The 22,844-nt window shown below is 41.9% G+C and overlaps 1 protein-coding gene across 1 annotated transcript in view; it reads right to left on the bottom strand.

Moving 5' to 3' along the window:
* Positions 1 to 22,541, bottom strand: part of LOC122750935 (zinc finger protein 664-like) — a 28,394-nt gene extending 5,853 nt beyond the window's left edge. Inside the window, exons 1-3 of the mRNA XM_043997815.1 lie at positions 22,229 to 22,541; positions 12,137 to 12,263; positions 11,217 to 11,312 (exon numbers count right to left, since the gene is read on the bottom strand). Coding sequence (XP_043853750.1) covers positions 11,217 to 11,312; positions 12,137 to 12,263; positions 22,229 to 22,438 — 433 coding nt within the window. The 5' untranslated portion in view covers positions 22,439 to 22,541. The remainder of the gene's footprint in view (positions 1 to 11,216; positions 11,313 to 12,136; positions 12,264 to 22,228) is intronic.
* Between the last annotated feature and the right edge of the window lie 303 nt (positions 22,542 to 22,844).

Raw genomic sequence — 22,844 nt, 5'->3', positions numbered from 1 at the left:
TGGCCTTCTCTTTTGGTGAGTTTTTATAAGGAATATAGACTAAGCCTAGACTTAAGACGATTTGTATTGTATTTCTACTTTCCTATCCTTCTAATCAACATCACCTTGTGACTACCATACAATAAAGGCTCTCTGGCGTCTTTCAGTTATCCTAACCGACTGTTAAAAAAACTTTCATATTTTTTTACCACACTAGGTTTGTTCATTCTTTCAGAGTCCTGTGTTCACTCTCTCTCTCTCTTCACTAACTTCTAATAAACTTTAATAAATTCTCGAAAACCTAAACTGTTGCTGAATTTATCAGTAAACTTAGCTAGTTCTCCCCCCCATACACACTGTGGGGCAGGTAAGGCGATCACATATGAGATTTTAAACATCACACTGTGTGACCCTGGGCAAGTCACTTAACCCTCATTTCCCCACCCCACCCCCAAAAGTAATAAGGAGGTTAGGAAGGAGGTAGTGATTTGGGGGGAAAGACAATGAGTCATATTTTCAACATGACAAATTTAAACTGTCTAAAGAATACCTAGTTTGAGATGGCCACAAGGCAGTTGATGATGTGAGACTACAGCTCACCTATGGGGACTGATGTGAAGAGAGCCTAGCACAGAGCCCTGGAGGAGGGGAGCACTCACGAGGAGTGGGTGTGACTTGGATAAAGATTCAGCAAAGGAGCCTGAGGAAGCAGTCAGACTGGGAGGAGGTGACCCAGGAGAGGGTATTGCCATCAGCCCTAGAAAGGAGAAAGTATCCAAGAAAAGAGGGTGATGGTGCCAGTGGTTGCAGGGAGGTCAAGAAGGATTGGGATCAAGACTTTCAGATGTGATAATCATTGGTAACTTTGGAGAAAGCAGTTTCAACTGAATGATGAAGTCCAAAGCCTACAGAGGGTTTAGAATACAGTGAGAAGAGGATTAGTAGACATTCCCATTGCAGACCTTTCTCAAGAAGTTTAGCTATGGAAAGGAGAGGAGAAATACGAAGACAGCTAATAGGGATATTAAGATAAAGTGGGCATTTTTTTTTTAAGGATGGAGGACACATGAGCATGTTTGTAAGCTGCAGGGAAACAGCCAGTAGATAAGGAGAAACTGAAGATAAGTGAGAGTGGAGATGATAGAAGGGATAACTGCTGGAGAAGATGGGGCGGAATGAGATCATTTGTGCACGTAGAGGGGTTTGCCTTGGCAAGGAGAAAGTCCACTTCTTCCTGTTAGACAGGGATGAAGGAGGAGGTATTGGGGGAAGACATCTGAGTGATATAAGACAGGAAGAGGGATCTATCTCTCAGAGAATGGTCTAAATTTTATTTCGTGAAGTATGAGCAAAATCCTCTGCTGAATAGGCTGAGTGAGAGGGAAGCCATGGGAGGGTTGAGGAAGGACAAAAAGGTTTGGAAGAATTATCCTTATTAGTGGCATAATTTGTTGATTAAAGGAAGGTATAAAAAGAATTGCCTTGCTGCACTTAGGGCCTACTTGAGATTATGAAATCCACAGATGATTGCACATGTATAACTTATATTGAATTGCTTGAGTTCTTAAGTGGCAGTGGGCAGGGAGGGAGGAAGAGAATTTGGAAGACAAAGTTTAAAAAATTGATGTTAAATTTTAAAAAAATTTTTTTGCAGGGCAATGAGGGTTAAGTGACTTGCCCAGGGTCACACAGCTAGCACGTGTCAAGTGTCTGACGTTGAATTTGAACTCAGGTCTTCCTGAATCCAGGGCCAGTACATTATCCACTGTGCCACCTAGCTGCCCCCTAAAATTTTTTTACGTTACTTGGGGGAAAAAAATTCTACATAAATAAATAAATAAATAAATGAAATCCACAGGGTGGAAAAGCAAGCCAAACAAAAAAGAAGAAATTGCACAAGGACATATCAAGTCATAGATTTAAATTTAAAACATTAATTGCTTAAGTTTAAGATTAAGCAAGTCTGATTCAACAACAGGTGGAATTCAAAAATTCCTGTTTTAACCGACTACAAGCTCAAGAACACATTTTGGTACCTGAAAAAAAATCTAGCCAAACTCAGCCTAAAATCTTAAGTCATATAAAGGACAATATCATCTAAAGACATTGATCATATTTTGTAGCAGACAGACCACACTTGGAATTTGTTTCAATTTCTGTTCAATATGTAGTAAGAGGGACACTGTCCAAAGCCTTTGTTTCAAAGTCTGACAAAGCTGGCCAAGGTACAAACGTGGATAAGTCACTTCACGCCTCTGTGCCTCAGTGTCCTTTTCTGTCAAGTTGGACCTTGGCCTAGATGGTCTATCAGGTTGCTGCCAGCTCTATTTCCACAATTCTATGACACTGAAGCAGCTAAAGAAGAGGAAATTAGAAATGGTCACTAGTCTAAACAGTATCTCATAAAGAATGTGCCTGGAACACAGTGGGCACTTAACTGACTGACTAGCTAAAAGCACTGGGAACATCTAGCTTTAAGAAGAATCCATCTTCATCCCTGTGAAGGGGCTAAAATGTCAGAAGAAACATCAGTTCTAGGTCAAGTGATGCAGGTCTATATTTAGCACCTACTGTGTGGCAGGCCCTGGTCCTTGGTTCTATTCTATAGAGGGAGGGGAGGCAAATGAAGATATATACACACACAAGCACAGAGAAATAAATAGAAGCAATGTCTCCTGAGACTGGACAGCCCCTGGCATAAAGGCTGGAAGAGCTTGTCCCTAAAATGGCAATGGAACTATCCTTGATGCTGAGCACTAAGGATGAAGCCACTGATCCAGGTTCCTGGCCACCTCAAGTATGAGCTGCTGCTCACACCCAAGCAGCTGTCAGTGGTGACCCTGTGGCAAAGGTGGAGGAGGAAGGGAACCATGCTCACCTAAAGTCGTTTTCCAGGGCTTTGTTGGACCTCCTCCCGATGCTGTTCAAGAAGCCTTTTACTAAATGTAAAATGATCTCAAAGTGTCCCATTGCCCTCTAATCCCAAGCCTTAACCACAGGACTGGATCAGAATTTCAGGCATTGGCAAGAGCCAGGTATGGAGAAAGGAGATGGAGCAGCACATATGAGGAATAGTGGCAAGAATGCAGTCTGTCATGACTAATGCAGAAACATATTTAATGTGATTGTACATACCATGAGAATATTATTATTCACAGAGGCCCCCTGCTGTGAGAGCATGGTGTGATCTTTCTATGGTTCAGTGTCCCTAAGTTACTTCACATCAACATGAGACTACTCTCAACCAATCAGCTGGAAGCGGTGTGGGAGGCAGTCAGTTTTGGGAGTTGGTGGTTGGAACCTGGTGGGGTTGGCAACTGAACCAGGAGTGGTTGAGGTAGCTAGGGTTTTCCTGTTCTTTCAGAGACACTTGTTCTCTCTTTGTTAACCTCTAATATATTTTAATAAATGTTTAATACCTAAGCTGTTAAACTGTTGTCCTAGTTAGCTTTCCCCACAAGGGGGCAGGTGACCACACTCATTTAGTTTTACCCATCACAGTTTTGGTGAGCCAGCTAGGAGAGCTGAACCCCTCAATCTTCTGATATTCATGTTGGGTAAGAAATTTTCTCCTATTTCCATATGTTTATCCCTTGAAGTTTTCAAATGGATCTCTTCAACAACCTCCTAAGTACTTTAGTCTGGTTGATCAGACAAGCTGAGGTTAAGATCATGTTTAAACTTGGTCCATTTGAATTTGAATATTCTATTCCTATTTTTATTTTTACTTTTTTTTGTTTTGTGGACCCATAAGATTATAGAGATGCTCATTTTATCTGTAATCATTTTGTGCATCTATCCTTGCCAGAAAGACGGAAATATTTTGAAAAGCAGTGTCCAGGTTGGAATACCCTGAGTCCTGACAGAATTAAAGAAATAGCAATGTATATTTATGAAGGAAATGAGAGGGAAGAAAGAAACAGGCAGGGCATTTTAGCTCCATTACAGGAAACCACAAGGCAGCGAGGTCAGTTGACAATCACTATCAACCCTCTAGATTTTGCTATTTCTGCAATAGACGGGGACACATAATGTGGTACTGTAGAATTAGGCAAAGGGAACTTAGACAGATGATGACTGGTGAATTCAGAAACCCATTCAGGGGGCAGAACCAAAACACTTACAGATCCTTTCAGAGAGAACCAGAGGACTGCTGGTGTAGGAGAGGAGAAAGGATGGTAGAATCTGAAGCCTTTACCTTTCCAGACCCCAAGATCTTTAGCCCTTTTGTGCCAGTCCATTCACCTCCCCAAAATAATGAACCCCATGTAACCCTTAAGGTTGGGGACACTTACTATAACTGTTTATTGGATACAGGAGCCTCAAGATCAGTCCTATTGAGCAAACCTGACCCTGAATGTACATTTATTGGATCTCTAAATATAGTTGGGGTCTCAGGGAAAACTCAAAGTTGCAAAATTAACCCCTCGCATGGTATCTATGGGCCCATTAACAGTAGAACATTCATTTCTCCTTATGCCCAACTCTCCTGCAAATCTATTAGGCTGTGACCTCTTTTGTAAATTTAGAGCAACCATATCTTGTTCTCCAGATGGTGGCATCTCCCTGGAATTGCCAGAGGACACTGTCCACTTGCTGCTAATTTTGATCTCAGATACTCAGGAAACAGTGAGGGATACATTTGAAATCCCTTCTGACATTCCTGAGTCCCTGTGGGCTTCTTCCTCTTCTGATATAGGTCTCCTTAAATCTGCTGTGCCTGTTACCATTAAGACCAAAGACAGCCCACCACCATCTATTCCACAATATCCCTTATCTAAGGAAGTCATTGAGGGAATTACACCTATAATTGAGGCTTTGACAAACCAAGGCATCATTGTCCCATGCGTCATTCCCTATGTATTACTCCCATTAGCCAGTTAAGAAGCCCAAGCCTGGGCCTGGTGGCAAACCTGTTTACCATTTTGTACAAGATCTGTGAGCAATTAACTCCTATGTTACACCTAGACATCTACTAGTACCCAACTCTGCTACTATCATTTCCTCAATCCCATGTGAGGCAATGTGCTTCACGGTGGTGGATCTCTGCTCTGCTTTCTTTTCAATACCAGTACATCAAGATTCCCAATACCTGTTTGCCTTCACATGGAAAAATATACAGTGGACTTGGACCACACTCCCACAGGGGTTTGTTGACAGTCCCACACTATACTCTCAAATTTTGCAACAGGATTTAGCCTCCATTACATTTAAAGGTTCCACTTTAGTCCAATATGTAGATGACTCACTCCTGGCTGCACCTAATGCTGAGATTTGCCAGGAAGACAACCACCATTTGTTACTAGAACTGCATAAAAGAGGTCATAAAATCTCTAAGTTTAAAGTGCAATGGAGACTACCTCAGGTGGAATATTTGTGTTTTGTTCTGGTTGCTGGCACAGGATCCATCTCCCCTAAGCATGTTTAGACTATTCAACAACTCTCTGTTCCCTCTACTAAGAAGCAGCTAAGGGCTATTCTGGGAGCAGCTGGGTATTGCAGACAAATTGAAATTACTAGGCCTCTTATATCTCTAACCAAAAATTCTGACCCAGAACCTTTATAGCTGGATTCCCAGCATCTTTCAGCTATATCAGAATTAAAACAGGCCTTGTTATCAGCACTTGCACTAGGAGTCCCAGATTATAGTAAGTCTTTTACTCTTTGTACATGAACAGAGAGGAGTAGCTTCTGGGGTCCTGACTCAAAAATTAGAGCCTGTCCAGTACCCACTAGTTTATTATTCGACTCAACTTGACTCTGTAGCTGCTGGAGCTCCACCTTGCCTTCAGGCCGTGGCTGCTACTGCACTTTTGGTAAGAAAAGCCTCTGATTTGGTCTTGGGTAACCCTCTAATAGTGCAGTGCCCTCATGAAGTCCAGGCTCTCTTACTGCATCATAGGACACAGGCCTTTTCAGATCAAAGGTCACTAGGTATGAAGTAACCCTGCTAGGAAATGAGAGAATCACTTAAAGCATTGTACAGTCCTTAACCCAGCAACACTGCTCCCTGACCTGCCATTCTCAGGAAAGCCTTTGCATGATTGCACCTCCCTAGTTGACATAGCTGGGAAACCTCATTATGATCTTTTTGACACACCCTTAGAGAACCCTGATTTTGTTTTCTATGCCTATATCAGATTGCTGTCTTAGGGAAGGAGGAGGGAAAGAGGGAGGGAGAAAAATTTGGAATTAAAAATCTCATGAAAACAAGTGTTGAAGACTATCTTTACATGTAACTGGAAAATAATAAAATACTTTTATGATTAAAAAAAGAAAAAAAGAATGCAATCAGTCTGCATCACAAACTATGTTCTGGGAATCATGTATGAGGTCTAAAAGGTAGTGACACCGGGGCAGCTAGGTGGTGGAGTGGATAGAGCACTGGCCCTGGAGTCAGGAGTACCTGAGTTCAAATTCGGCCTCAGACCTTTAACACTTACTAGCTGTGTGACCCTGGGCAAGTCACTTAACCCCAATTGCCTCACTTAAAAAAAAAAAAAGGTAGTGACAGAGGCAGCCCAGATTGTCACAGGTCTTGAATGTCAAACAAAACCATTTCTATTTGCTCCTAGGGATAACAGGGAACCAATGAAGTATACTGAGTAAGAGAGTGACAAAGTCAGACCTGCTTTTAAGGAAAATCATTTGGTAGCTAAATGAACAGTGGACTGGAGTAGGTAGTGCTTGTGTGAGTGAAGAAAGGGGAAGATGGGGAAGCAGAAATGAAAAGATTTCACAACTAACTAGCTACATGAGAGTGAGTGAAAGGGAGAGGATGAGAATGACATTCAGGTTGTGAACCTGGGTGACTGGAAAGGTAGAAAGTCTCTGGAGAAAAAGAGGGACGTTTGGAAGAATGAGGGTTGTGGAGAAAAGATGCTGGGTTTTATTTTAGACAGGCTAAGTTTGAGATGTCTTTGAGAGACCTACGGTAAAATGTCTAAAAGGTCATTGGTGATGTGAACATAGAAACTCTTCTTCTGGTATAGAAGATATCAAGATACAGAGGTGTGGAATTCATCGGCACGGGAATGATGATTACCAAGGAAGTAAGACGCAGATCCCTATTAGATTTTAGCTATTAATCTGTTCAGTTTTTAATCTAACTTGACAGCACCATCCCTTCTCTGTGACCTGCAAATTTGAGAAATCTGCCTTCTTTTTTTCTTTTTGGATGAGGCAATTGGGGTTAAGTGACTTGCCTAGGGTCATGCAGCTAGTAAGTGTTAAGTGTCTGAGGCCAGATTTGAACTCAGGTCTTTCTGAATCTGGGGCTGGTGCTCTATCCACTTCACCACTTGCCCCTGTCATTTAACCCTCATTGCCCTGCAAAAAAACAAAACAAAAGAAAACCAAAAAAATGGTAATTAGAAGTGATGGGGGCAGCTAGGTGGCGCAGTGGTTAGAGCACCGGCCCTGGATTCAGGAGGACCTGAGTTCAAATCTGACCTCAGACACTTAACACTTACTAGTTGTGTGACCCTGAGCAAGTCACTTAACCCCAATTGCCTCACCAAAAAAAAAAAATAAATAAAAATACATATTACCTTTAAAAAAAAAAAAAGTGATGGAAATGGGGCAGCTAGGTGGCACAGTGGATAGAGCACCAGCCCTGGAGTCAGGAGTACCTGTTCAAATCCGGCCTCAGACACTTGACACTTACTAGCTGTGTGACCCTGGGCAAGTCACTTAACCCCAATTGCCTCATTAAAAAAAAAAAAGAAGTGATGGACACAGGGAGAACTGAACAATGTGGTACTTCAAGAAGGGAAAAGGAAGGGAAAGGAATCAGTATTTCCATAGTGCCCACTATGTTCCAATGAGTGTCATCTTATTTGATTATCACTGTGAGGGTCAAATGAGATATTCATTGTAAAGTTCAGAGCAGAGTGCCTGACACACAGTCAGTGCTATATAAATGTTGGCTATGATGATTACATCACTATCATGATAACCTTGAGATGAAGGGGCTATTATTATTATTCCCATTTTCCAGCTAAGGAAATTCACACAAACAGATTAAATGGGTGGCTCAAGGTCACATAGCTAGAAAGTGTCTTGAAGCCAAATTTGAACTCAGGACTGCCTGACTCTGGTCCCATTTCCTGGTGTCTACATTTCCTTGACCAGGAGTCCCTAGCCATTTAATTGAGTGGGTGCAGCCTCCTTAGCCTGCCTGGTCTAAGACCCTAGCCTAGGTCAGATCTCCTCCCTTTCCCCAAACATCCCCCTAGCCAGACTCTTGGCAGAGCTGCTAAGAGTCTGAGCCCAAGTTGTTGAGACTCGGAGTGGAAGCTACTGAAATCCTGAGCCAGAAGCATGGAGGCTGTGCGTGGTCTTACCTGCCATCTTCAAGAGAGCTGCTCCCACTCACTTCTACCTTCTTTGGCTGGCCAGCAAACACTTGGATCACCTGTTACTCTCCCAGTTGCCAGGATACTCAATCATTAGCTGCTGAAGTGTAAACCAAACTCCTCCCTAACACCCTCATCCCATTGTCTCATTCCCATCCTCCTCACTGGGACCTGCACATACTGAACACTTTCTGTGAAACAAGAACTGGAATGCCACAATATGGCAAGCATTCTACAACACTTGACAGAGGAAAGAAACATGTATCAATCAACAGCTCCTATCTACAGACAGTGTAAATATGAAGCCATTTTTGGAGAGCACAATCAACTGGGAGGAATCAGAAAAGGCATTATTATGTAAGAAGCAGTCCTAAGCTGGGACTTGTAGGAAGGGAAGAACTGTACAAATTTGTGGAGGGGCAGCTAGGTGGCGCAGTGGATAAAGCACCAGCCCTGGATTCAGGAGGACCCGAGTTCAAATCTGGCCTCAGACACTTGACACTTACTAGCTGTGTGACCCTGGGCAAGTCACTTAACCCTCATTGCCCTGCAAAAAAACCCCTGGCAGTGAAGAGGCCAGGACAGAGGATGGCTTTTGGCAGCCATCATTTTACAGCTGAGTGAACGGATGGAGGCAGAGCCCCAGGACTGACCTTTTTTCCCCACTACAATGGGGATAATACCAAAAACATTCTTTGACCCAGCAATACTACTGCTAGATCTATTTCCCCAGGTGATCAGGGGAAAAGGAAAAGAACTTAGATGTTTTTTGTTTTGTTTTGTTTTGTTTTTTGGTGAGGCAATTGGGGTTAAGTGACTTGCCCAGGGTCACACAGCTAGTAAGTGTCAAGGGTCTATGGCCAGATTTGAACTCAGGTCCTCCTGAATCCAGGGCCGGTCCTCTATCCACTGTGCCACCTAGCTGCCATCTGTAAATTTATTTTTGTATGATTTTCTCATTATCAGATGTTTTAAAATATTTATAGCAGCTCTCTTTATTGGGGTAAAAGAACTGAAATGGCAGAACTGCCCAACAAGTGAGGTATGGCTGAACAAGCTGTGGCATATAAAGAAATGATGAGCTCAATGATTTTAGAAAAACATGGATAGACTTGCACAAAATAATGAAGGGTGGGGCAGCTAGGTGGCACAGTGGATAAAGCACCGGCCCTGGATTCAGGAGTACCTGAGTTCAAATGTGGCTTCAGACACTTGACACTTACTAGCTGTGTGACCCTGGGCAAGTCAACTTAACCCTCACTGCCCCACAAAAAAACCAAAAAAACAAAAATCAAACAAACAAAAAAACCAAAATAATGAAGGGCAAAGAGCAGAACCAAGAGAACACTGTATACAATAACAACAATACTGCTTTTAGAACAACTTTGAGTGACTAAGTCATTTTAATAATTATAAATACCCCAATTAACTACAAAGGACTTATGAAGGAAGATGCTATCTTGTATCAGAGAAAGAACTCATAAATAGAAGGATAGAATGATTTTACATATATGTACATATTTGTGTCTAATGGTAGCCATTTCTAGGATGGGGTGGGGGGGGGTGGGGGAAATGACATAACTTTTTTTTTGGTGAGGCAATTGGGGTTAAGTGACTTGCCAAGGGTCACACAGCTAGTAAGTGTCAAGTGTCTGAGGTCGGATTTGAACTCAGGTCTTCCTGAATCCAAGGCCGGTGCTTTATCCACTGCGCCACCTAGCTGCCCCCCTGAGGCCAGATTTGAACTCAGATACTCCTGACTCCAGGGCTGGTGCTCTATCCACTGCACCACTGAGCTGCCCTGACATAACAACTATTATATATTTAAAAGGAATAGCAAGTTGTGGATAATAGATTTGCAGTTTCATGTGCAATCATCCTTTTTAAAAATTCTAGTTTGTTACGGGAAAGCTTGTTTTATTTCATAAATTCAAAAGAAAATAAATATACCAGCTCTTTTTGTGGTGGCTAAGAATTGGAAATCAAAGGAATGCCCATCCATTGGGGAATGGCTAAACAAAGCTGTGGTATATGATGGTGATAGAATATTATTATTGTGCTATAAGAAATGACAAGCAGGATGACTTTAGAAAGACCTGGAAAGACTTGCATGAACTGATGCATAGTGAAGTCAGCAGAACCAAGAGAACATTTTGCACAGAGACAGCAATACTGTTTGATGAAGAACTGTGAATGACTTGACTGTTTTCAACAATACAATGATCCAAGACAATCCCAAAGGACTGTGGATGAAACATATTATCCACCTCCAAAGAAAGAACTGATATTGATGGAACAGACTGAAGCATGCTATTTTTCACTTTCTTTCATTTTTTTCTTTTAATCAAGTTTTTTTGTCCAAAATGGCAAATATGGTAATGATTTACATAATCATACATGTATAACCCATATCTGATTTCTTGCTGCCTCAGGGAGTGGGGAGGGGAGAGAGGTAAGGAGGGTTAAAAATTGGAACTGAAAACTATAAATAAAAATGTTTATTACATTTTAAAAAAATTAAATAAATAAAATTAAGGGGAAAAAAAACTAATTCTTGATACCAAAATCAAAAATGTTAACCTCAACTCTTCCCCTCAGCTATTCAGAAACTGTTTTACTCATGATGAAGTATATTTTGGTAGAAAAAAAATAACACTCATTCACTGCACTTCAGTCCTCAGGCAACCTGAGTTCAAGTGATAGTTACAGTTTATTGCGAACATTTAATGGAAAGAGATTCTTAAGAATGAAGATGAGTGTTTAGAAAGCAGCTTGTGTTTCATAGCTTCGGGCCAATTGCTCTGAAGTTCAAACTCCTTGCCCCCTGATTGCTGTTACTAATGGCAATAATTCCTGTCTCCAAGAAGTTCATGCACTCACCTGGAGAGGTGCTTCTCGGAATGTCTTTCCTCAGCATCCATGATCCATCTCCTCTTTCTAGCTGGGAGATCACCATTGGCTTACAAATTGGAAACCCTGCCAATGGAAAAAGAAATGGGGAATTTCTGGAATTCTAGAATCTTACCATAATTCAATACTAATCTCTTTGACTTCAGAGAAAGAGGGAACCCTAGGGAAGCCCAGGAGTGGTAATCAAGCACCTCCAAAAGCCCCTCTGTGTTGGGAACACAGAAGTATGGAATAAAACCAAGTGGTTTTGACTTAGAAAGAAAATAAATTCAGGGGGCAGCCAGGTAGTGCAGTGGATAAAGCACCAATCATGGATTCAGGAAGATGTGAATTCAAATCCAGCCTCAGACATTTGATACTTTCTAGCTGGGTGACCCTGGGCAAGTCACCTAACCCCAACTGCCTCACAAAAAATAAAAAGAGGGGCAGCTAGGTGGCGCAGTGGATAGAGCACTGGCCCTGGAGTCAGGAATACCTGGGTTCAAATCCGGCCTCAGACACTTAACACTTACTAGCTATGTGACCCTGGGCAAGTCACTTAACCCCAATTGCCTCACTAAAAACAAACAAAAAAAGAAAAAAGAGAAAAGAAAGAAAGAAAAAAATTCATTTGAACTATTTCATGACTGCTATTAGATTTTGTGCTTGGGGTGGGAGGTGGGGACATCTGACTCAAGGGAATAGAGGATAAGAAAGGAAGCAGCCTCAGGAGCAAGACAATGATGCTATGGATATTCTCTCTACAACCTAAGTCCTTTCAAGTCTCCATAGCCTTGAATGGCCCATAAGAACTAGCCTTAAACTTGGGTAAGTTTCTTCATTTTAACTGGCTAAAATTTGTAAGGGATCTTCAAAAATTTCCTTGTGTACATAGAGAGAGTTGTCCTTACCCAGGGAAATAAGGTTCTTATAATTCTCTAGCATCACATCCTTGTACAGGTGCCTCTGAGCCATATCCAGGTGCTCCCACTCCTCCCAGGTAAAGTCCACAACGATATCTTCAAAGGTTACTGATGGCTGAAATATCAAACATGGTCAAGCTCACTGGTCTAATGTCTCATCCCATGGCCCTTTATTACAACATGAAAACTGCCACTGGTTTAGGGAATATCTTTCACATGCCTTGGGACTTGGAACATTTTAAGACAAAGAGCTCAGGCACTCAGGGACTGATACATACCTCATTATTAAGAAGACTCTGGAGCATGTAGACAGTTCTGCCCTATTGCTCAAGGTCACCCTTAGATAACAGCTCCCAAAGGGAGCCCAAGTAAATGGTGACAATTACTCTTTACCTCTCAAAACATGCATATATCTGTAATGATTGGAATGACACCACCTGCTGGAGACTTACTGTAGGAAAACTCCACCATGAGAAGAAGGCCTCTGAGGGCAAGGCCATGCGGCTTTTCTTTGGCATCAAGAAGTGATGTTTGCATGTGGGAGAAAGATTGGGGAGGCTGGCTCTCTCTTTCCTCAGGACTCCAATGGAGAAGGGGCAAGAAATGTGCTCTCTCTTTAATAGATAGATGAATCTAGGCCTTTCTCTTTCTCTTCACCAAATTCTTATTCTCCTTAATAAATGCTTAAAAGTCTAACTCTTAGGGCAGCTAGGTGGCACAGTGGATAGAGCACTGGCCCTGGATTCAGGAGGACCTGAGTTCAAATCCTGCCTCAGACACTTAACACTTACTAGCTGTGTGACCCTAGGCAAGTCACTTAACCCCAATTGCCTCACCAAAAAAAAAAAAAAGTCTAACTCTTGCTAAAACTTATAATTTATTGGCAACCACTCATTAGATATTTTAGACAGACTAGCTAGAATTTTAGCCCCCTTACAGATGGCTGACCACAAAGAGGAAAGCTGAAACCTCTATCTTCTGATCTTCCAGTTTGGGTAAGAAATTTCCCCTACCATGTCCCTTTAAATTGGACAGTACTCCTAAGTATCGGCTGTTTTCACTTTAAATTTTCAAATGGATCTTTTAAATTTCCTAAGTACCCTGTTCCTGATTTTAGTCTGTTTAACCAGACTACTCTGAGGAGGGTGGAGGAATAGGAGGTGGCCCCAGAGGAGGGGGAAGGGTGGGGTCCCCAGAGGAGGGGAGGGACCAGGACAATTTGAATCAGACCAGACAAATGGGGGATAAGATCATGTTAATGCTTTGTTTTTTTGGATTTTCTATTTTTATTTTTATTTTTGTTAGAAGATCGAGCAAGGTGCTCACAAAAGGCAATATACATATACCCCCCCTCTCTCAACCATGCCTTTTCAGAGAAACCTCTGACTCCTGCAGCTTTTCCAAATTCTAACACTAATTGTTGCTCTAATTTTGCATGCTTGGAGGCAACAACCCAGTCTCTAGAAGCCTTTAATCCCCTAGAAGAGGGGAAGGGGAAACCAGGCCTGAGTTCAGAACCAAGTCTGATTCAAATTGTCCTGGTCCTTCCCCTCCTCTCAGGACCCCACCCCCTCCCCCTCCTCTGGGGGGGGGGGCACCTCCTATTCCTCCACCCTCCTTAGCCCTTCCCCAGCCTGGCTGTGATTCTTACTCGACCTGCTGTGGTTCTCCAAAACCAACCTTAGAAAACCCTTTAAATCCCAGATGTTTGTTTTCTTCATAATCTGTTAATCTGCTTTTATCTTAGTAACATTATAAAGCATTTGTATTATGAAAAGACTGACAGACAATATAGAGGGGTTAAAGAAGACAAACTTAAGCTGAATAAAAATGACAATGATCATCATATTTCAAGAAGACATATTTTATAGAAATGTAGAAGTAAGCAGCAAGCTATTAATATGAGTATTGGGGATTTTAGATATCGGAATCAAAAGTGTTCTAAATTCACTAAGAGAAATAATGTCAGTTCAGAGGTTACATAGGATTTCTATGCTATTACATCTACATTTTGAAATTAATAGTATGGGTTTATTTTCATAGAGATTTTCATGCTTTTAAGATTGTGTTTTATACTTAGTTTAAAAAAAAAGGGAGAATAGGGGCAGCTAGGTGGCGCAGTGGATAGAGCACTGGCCCTGGATTCAGGAGGACCTGAGTTCAAATCCTGCCTCAGCCATGTAACACTAGCTGTGTGACCCTGGACAAGTCACTTAACCCCAATTGCCTCACCAAAAATAAAAAAATAAAAAAGGGAGAATATTTGTAAAAGCTTTTTATAGTCATGTGATCAAGTTTATATTTTGTAATATTCTTAATAATATTAAGTTCATATTCATTTAGATTTCCCTAGTTTGAATTTCATTGTCTTTTATTTTTCCATGTGTATTTTCTTCTATTCATTCATCTATCTAATTTTGAAACAATGCAAGATGGTGTTGATTTCATAATACAATGTTAATTCTGGGAGTATTGTGCTCCCATATTCTGAGTTGTTTGTTTTTGTTATTTTTTTCTCTCAACTGATTATTTGATCAAACTCTATAAAGCATTTCCCTGGCAAATTGGTTGCCATGGCAAGTGTAAATTGAATCTACAAGTATTATTTTTGATAAGCATATTAAAAAAAAAGAGGGAAACATTTGTAAGTTTTCTTTTTTAAAAAAGTTTTCTTTAAGATTGTGTTGTATTTTAACCTGTATTTAAATATGTTCTGATTTTTCACAAAAGTAATTGTATACTTAGTAAAAAGAAGAGGTATTATTTGAAATTATTGCATAATTGTATATCATAATCTGAGTCAAGGTACACTCATGTTTTTGCAATCATTTATTATCCTCAGCTTTTAAATCCATATGAGACTTGGATTATGGGAACTTATTATTTAAGACATTAATTGCCTTCATTCTGAGTTATCAGATGCCAGTTGGCCAAGATGCCATCCAATCGAAAGAGGAATACATGCAAGAGCAGACATTGAACTGTCACATGAGAGGAGACATGCATGAAGTCAAGGCCGAGGGAATGGCTTTTGACCAACATTGAGGTTGGTTTCTCTTAGTTTAATTTTTTTCCCCACAATATTGTACAGATGGCTGGAAGTTTTCATCCCACCCATCTTATTCTACATCTGACTTCTATGCCCTCTCCTATATGCCTGATGCCATGGACATCTCAATCCCATGCATCTGATTCAGTCTGACTCAGTTTCCTCCAATATGTTCAGTGGATGGACATATATTCCATCCACCTATTTTAAGCCTGGCATACAGCATGGGCAGCATATATTGCTCAAGTGTGGGAATGCTCATATCCCATCATTTCTCTATTCTTTTATGGTAACCCCCATAATTATCTCAGGTGTCATGATAAATGCAGTGTTGGATTTGGTCTTCACATCTGTTACCAATTATATTAGATTCTTTAATTTCTCATAATGGCATGAGGATAATTAGGAAGATGATGCAAAAAGTGATGAAACAAAGATAAAAATTATTTTTTAAAATTAATATCACAGCAATTGTCTTTTCAATTTATCCTCCACAAGGGGGGACTATAGTAATATTAAGTTTTAGAGAATGTTTCAATTTTTGTTTTATTATAACAACTAAGATTCTGAATTCCCTTAGACATATTTTTAAGAATTTTCATTGTTTGATTTGATTATTGACAAAGCTATTTTAAAGTTGTGTTAAGCTCAATTTTGTAGGAAATTTTCCTGGCTAATTACCAGCATCTACACATCAAGCCCTGAAAAGACTTCCATTCCATGACTACACCCAGAGGACATCTGAGAAAAGACTTTCAAAGACTTTAAGTGAACAGTTTCGTTTTGTTGATTTTTATTCCTTTCTGTTGTTATGTACACCATTTGTAATATGTATTCTCTGCAGAGGCCCTCCCTCTGCAGGCTAGTGTCAAAGCGTCAGTTCATGACGGACTGCCCTTCTGGACAAAACTTTTTTCTCTCTCCCTTTTCTATATTGTTATTAACACATTGTTTGCTAGCATAGGGTATTATATTTTGTTATTTTTGACTGTTTCATCAAGGAAACCCCCCCTTCTTGAAGAAACAGAGGGGGGACTGTAGTGATTGGAATGATGCCACCTGCTGGAGACTTAATGTAGGAAAGCTCCACCATGAGGAGAAGGCCTCTAAGGGCAAGGCCATGCGGCTTTTCTTTGGTGTCAGGAAGTGACATTTACGTGCGGGAGGAAGACTGGGGAAGCTGGCTCTCTCTTTCCTCAGGACTCCAGTGGAGAAGGGAGTGAGAAATGCGCTTTCCCTTTAATAGATAGATGAATCTAGGCCTTTCTTTTTCTCTTCACCAAATTCTTATTCTCCTTAATAAATGCTTAAAAGTCCAACTCTTGCTAAAGCTTATAATTTATTGGCGACCACTCATTAGATATTTTAGACAGACTAGCTAGAATTTTAGCCCCCTTACATATCTTAGAAACTGGCTATTCTATGTTCTGGCAATCACATATAGCATAGCATTCACTCATTACTTCTATTGGATGCCTAATGACCTTGCTTTTAATCAGGTCCTAACATGTAATCTCACTCTAAAAGGCAGGACAGTGGCATGGAAAGAGTACTGCCTTTGGAGTCAGAGGAAAGCAGTCTAATTTGGACTCTGGTATTTAAGGACTGTTGACTTTGGCCAAATCACTGAAGATTGCTCCAAGTTTCTGCACCTATAAGATGAAAGGATTGGCTTAAATTAACTCTGAGTTCCCTGCCAACTCAAAACCAAGACCCTATGATCCTCAGAACTCAACTCATGCAATATTCTAAGGGCCTAATTTATAAAAGCAAAGACAAAACCCAGAGAACTTATATTCTACTAATGGGGGGAAATTAAACACACACACCAAAAAATCTCTCCCAACCAGAGCCATTCCATCCAGAATGATAAGCAAAAAAATGTCATGGCAAAGAAAGAGCAGGAGCCAAGCGATATTTGTTTTGCTTGGCTCTGACTATTTTGGAGGAGGGTTTTATTATAGAATAAGTCAGTGGGATCTATCAGTGATTTTTTTTTAAGAAGAAAAGAGCAAAAAATATATAATTAAAGAAAAAGATTTATGACTTCTCCAAATCTGGGAGCTATCCGAGATGTTTTTGTTATATAAGCAGCAACTGCTTATCTTCTAAGGAGTAATGGTTTGGATCTACAGTTACCAAGTGAGAGGATACGCAGGAAGGCTTGGAGGACATGAGTTCAAATCCAGCATCAGACACTTGACACTTAACTAGCTGTGTGACCCTGGGCAAGTCACTTAACCCTCATTGCCCTGCCAAAAAAAAAGTTGCTGAAGAATATGATGTCTGAAAGATGGATTTGAATTTCTCAGTCATGGTTTCAACTGCTGGAATAGGCTTATCGGTCTTTAAGGTTTCCAAAGCAATTCACTCATGGGTTGGGTGGTTGTTGTTTGTCCTTCATTTTCAAAGAGGACCAATAACATTGATGACATCATGATGTCTTGACTTGTATGTGAATTAGATTTGAGTGAGGGAGGCAGCTAGGTGGTGCACTGGATAGAGCACCGGCCCTCGATTCAGGAGGACCTGAGTTCAAATGTGGCTTCAGACACTTGACACTTACTAGGCTGTGTGACCCTGGGCAAGTCACTTAAACCTCACTGCCCTGCAGAACAAAACAAAACAAAGCAAAACAAAAAGATTTCAGTGCGGCACTATAGAAAAGTTGTTTGCCTGTCTCTTCCAGAGTCATCAAAGCCCAGTGACAAGACAAGATTCAAGACAGCAGGTGATGGTCCGGTATCTTGGTATCTCCAATATCTAATCAAGCTCTGAATACACAGCACCTCTGTCAGTGGCCTTCATAGCTGTCAGAACAAATTGTCCTCTTCCACCTATTCTTTTTTTTTTTTTTTTGGTGAGGCAATTGGGGTTAAGTGACTTGCCCAAGGTTACACAGCTAGTAAGTGTTTAGTGTCTGAGGCCAGATTTGAACTCAGGTCCTCCTGACTCCAGGGCCGGTGCTCTATCCACTGCGCCACCTAGCTGCCCCCTCTTCCACCTATTCTGATGGGGAAATTCTTCATATGTTTGGGGTAGATACCCCTTAATTCACTGAAGGGTTTGAGGACTGTTGGTTACCTCCAACCTGGTTTAAGCCATCTGCAGAGACAGTCTACAAGGTGCAGCCGTTGTGAATGGTTCAGCTTCTTAGAGCCACAGGTGAGAGTTGAATGCCAGGTGGGCACCAAAGGTGGTCAAACAACCCTGAAAAGGGTTTGGCAAGCCCTCACACCAGAGGCACTAGTCTTCCTTGAACACCTCATACAAGGGGGGTACAAGGATTATCAATTCCCATTTTACAGATGAGGAAACTGCCTCAGGCAGGGAGGTGACCTGCTGAAGATCCCATAACAAACTTCAGGATCAGGGTTCCCAGTTTAGGATTTTCTTCTATCCTACAATGTCATACATGTCACTGTTTCACAATATCCTGTCAACCAGAGATAAACTTCTCTTTATTCTATTCCTCTTCTTCACATCTTCCTATTATAACTTAAGAGTGCCTAAACCACCCATATCCCTCAGGTGACCTCTGGTGAAGAAGCTACTCACCTTCTCTCTACCAGCCATACAAACTTGGAGAAGCTTGCTCCTTGCTTCTCACTGCCATTTCTTTTTTTTTTTTTTTTTTTTTTTTTTATTTTATTTTCACGGGCAATGGGGTTAAGTGACTTGCCCAGGGTCACACAGCTAGTAAGTGTTAAGTGTCTGAGACCGGATCTGAACTCAGGAACTCCTGAATCCAGGGCCGGTGCTTTATCCACTGCGCCACCTAGCCGCCCCCCTCACTGCCATTTCTGAACCACGGATCCTCCAACCTAGCTGTAATTCCTTTTGTTGTAATCACAGGCATTCTCCAAGCACATGCCATCTACATCCAACCACAAGTATATTTAAACATTTATCAAACACTGATTATGCCAAGACATCATGCTAACAATAGAGGAAATGGACAAAATTGAAACCGCCCCCACACTCAAAGGAGCAGACTTTCTCTCAGGGAACAAAACATGTACAAAATAAAGAGAGAACAAGAAAAAAACTGTGGAAGACAAGAACATCAACAACTCCCAGATCTTTACCATCTTCTTACCGCCTTCCCAGAGCCATCTCTGCCTTCCAAAAAGACCTCAGCACTTGGTCGACACTTGTCATCATCTTTGTTCACTTCACCCTCCACATGTAACTTCCTGCCATTCCTCACTTCACTCTACCATCTGCCACTGAAGGCATGGCCACTTGGCACTGCTTCTCCACCCCCAAGGGTCAGCCTTGTCTAAAACTAAACTAGGTCCTTATGAAGGGACACAGAGCTGAGAAGTCACTTAAGGGAGAGAAAGAGAGCAAATGCCTGATTCTCACAACAGCTAGTGTCAAGTGTCTGAGGTCAGATTTGAACTTAGGTCCTTCTGTATCCAGGGCTGGTACTCACTCTATCCACTGCGCCACCTAGCTGCCCCCTAGTGGGTTTTTTATGGGGTTCTTATCTATGCCAAATAGGACTAGACACTGCATGGAGGGCGAAAACAGCCTGGAAAAGGGAACTGGTATTGATTCATGCTAATAAGGAAATCTCTGAGTAATTGTTGGCTAATTGATATTCAAACTGGAGAAAAAAGTTACTGCAGGCCTTACTTCTAGGTGATTCACGGGATTTGATCCTTCCTGGGGCTTCTTAATTTAGCACTGGGGAGATTACTGAGAATTTCTAGTGCCCCAGCTCCATCTCTACTTCACCCGGGTTCAGTGAAGGTTCTGTTTGTGCTGTTAACATATGTGATATGGGTCAATTTTGCTATCTCATGCCTAGTGGGAGAACTTATTTATGCTGGGTAGTATATGGGATATTCAAAAAGTTTAATTTCTCTGATTTATGTTTATTATTTATTTAAATGAAGGGTTTTATTCACTATTGTGAAAAAAAAGAAAAGCTACAGAAACGACTTATTCCTTTCTCCTTTAATCTCCTGCACAGTCTCAAAATCATCTATTTAATCTCCACAATTCTCCCTTTCCATGTGAGTCCCTACACCTACTCTTTCAAAGAGTATGCCACAATTCCACCCAATTTTGAAGAGAAAGAAGCACTTATCTTCTAAAGGTACCACAAACATCCAGGTCTTCATTCCAACATAGCCCTAAAATCTACCCTCTCTTGTTTCCTTCCAGGAAAAATAACTTGTTTCCAGGGGAAAGGGATTCACCCACCTTCTGTTTAGAAATGAAAAGTTTATTATCCATGACTAACCTCCATCCCTCTCCTACCATTCCCTAACATAGTCTGCCTGCTTACAGTCAGTCACTGCTTCCTCAATATATCATATAGTCTCCTATGATCAAAGAAATTTAGGGCTGATAAAGAACTCAGGAAGCCTTGTCTGTAACCTCTCTCCCTCTTAAACTTAATGGGAATCCCTCTCTCCTAAACACACAGGTCAGATACAGAGGTTAAATGACTTGTGAGACGTGATACAGACAACACAAGTGCAAATCAAACCCCCGGTCCTGACTCCAAACCCAGAATCCTTTCCAATGTACCACTGAGCTTCAACCCAAGGGAGTGATCTTGCAGTTGTCTCTGCCTTAAGGACTACCCATCCTTAAGGCCCAGATAAAATTTTCTTTCTTCCACAAAGACTTCTTTCATCATTCTAGCCCATATAAAAACTTCTTAGAAGGAATCTAGCGATGATTTTGATGTTTAAAAGACAATATATAGAAATTCATGACCAGGGGGCATGTAGGTGGCACAGTGGATAAAGCACCAGCCCTGGATTCAGGAGAACCTGAGTTCAAATCTGGCCTCACACACTTGACACTTACTAGCTGTGTGACCCTGGACAAGTCACTTAACCCTCATTGCCCTGCCCCCCCCCCCAAAAAAAATTGATGGCCAACATATTAAAGTCAGTATTGACTCTGTCTCCCCAATGTCAGTATACACTTTTGTAATGAACAACTTTTCTCATATCCATCACCCGGTATCCTGCAGAACTCTGGCCTCAATACAGAGTTCACAGAAAAGCTGAAAACCTGTGAAAATTTACAAGAATGAATGCTGGGGAGAGGAATGAACCAGTGAATGTCTGGAGCAATGGCTGAACTAAGGAATAGAGAAATTTGGAGTGAATGCCTAGGGGGGAATGAATGAAATAAGTTAATGTCTTGGACCAGGATCAAAGAAGCCAATGGAGGAATGAAAGAATGACCGACAGAATTCAAGTCTGAGGCAATGATTGCAATAACAGATGGAGGAATGAAGAAGTAAATGTCTAGCGAAATTGTCACTGGAAAACTGGATCTTGGATATACCTCTATTAAAGAATTACTCCCATACATGATCCAATCAGAGTTAAAAGACAAGGTTTTATTTTATTTGGCACAAGGGAATATGGCCTGGAAAATAAGTCTAAACTTCAACTCTGCAAACAAAGGAGAAGATAACTTTATAGGGGATAGATGGAGGGTGGGAAGTGAGTGGGGGGCTAGGAACTGAAAAGTTACAGCTGTTGGGAGGTGGGATGCATGAAACAGTAAATATGTCACGTCCCTAACTCATTGGGGAGTGGGGAACACTTGGAATAGTAAATATGTCATATTCCTAACTTGAGGTTAGTGTCACGACCTGGTTCAAGTCACATGCCAAGCAGATCTGGCTCCCAATTAGGCTCCTGCTATAAGTGTCAAGACGCCTAATTTTGGGGGTACCCTTGCCACGTCTGCTTCGCGATCTGTTTGACTAACCATTATCTGGTTAACTAACCACTCCACTTTTCCAAGGGAAGCTTCTCCTCTAACTGATCCCAGCAAGTTGATCGATGGCACTATTGCTCCCAGTCAGGGTGTCTTCTAACTGTATGCAGGCTCCGGGGGCGGCCACTGCACAATGAATGAAGGCAGGCCTGGGGGCAATGACTGAAAGGGTGGATGGAGGAATAAAGCAGGGAAAACCTGGGGGGGGGGAGACAGGAATGAGGGAGTGGGTGTCCCGGAAAGGACAACTGATCCCACCCACACCCCCTCACCTGGCAGGCCCGGGCTGGCCGGGACCCCTCGGGGAGGCTCCTCAGCGACACCACGTCCTTGCTCTCGTCCGGAGCCCCGACCCCGCGCCGTGTCTGGCCTCCAGGACTCTGTTTCCGTCCCTTGGAGGCGACCCCTATCCCCCACGCCCCCGTTTCCCCCGGTGGGTCCGGGGCCCGCTGGACCCAGGGCTGGGCCAGTATGCCGAGCATGAGGGTATGGAACTGGGCAGGGAAAGATCCGGGATTCTGAAGAATGGGCCCACACGCGGGTTGAGATCCGCCCCACCCCCAGCCAGGTCTCCCGAAGCCAGGGGCATCACACAGCTTCCGGCTCTGGAGGGCCACTTCCGGCCGTTCAGGCCCATTTGGCCTTTATTAGCCTTTTTACAATGAAGGATCTGGAGCCCCGCCCCATGGCCTTCTGGGAAATGTAGTCCACAGTTGGGAGCCTGACCTTAGCAATACCTGAGTTCAAATGCAGCTTGAAACTTAGCAGCTGTGGGCTTGGTCAAGTCTCTTATGCTGTCTCTTCTTCAGTTTTCCTATTTATAAAGTGAAGATAATGACGCCTACTGAGTTGTGAACGAATCCAACATTCTGGAGCGCAGTTTGGAAC

Source organism: Dromiciops gliroides, chromosome 3, assembly GCF_019393635.1.
Source record: "Dromiciops gliroides isolate mDroGli1 chromosome 3, mDroGli1.pri, whole genome shotgun sequence".
Lineage (NCBI taxonomy): Eukaryota > Metazoa > Chordata > Mammalia > Microbiotheria > Microbiotheriidae > Dromiciops > Dromiciops gliroides.
The sequence above is the reverse complement of the archived record's forward strand: the minus strand, read 5'-3'. Positions and strand labels throughout refer to the sequence as shown.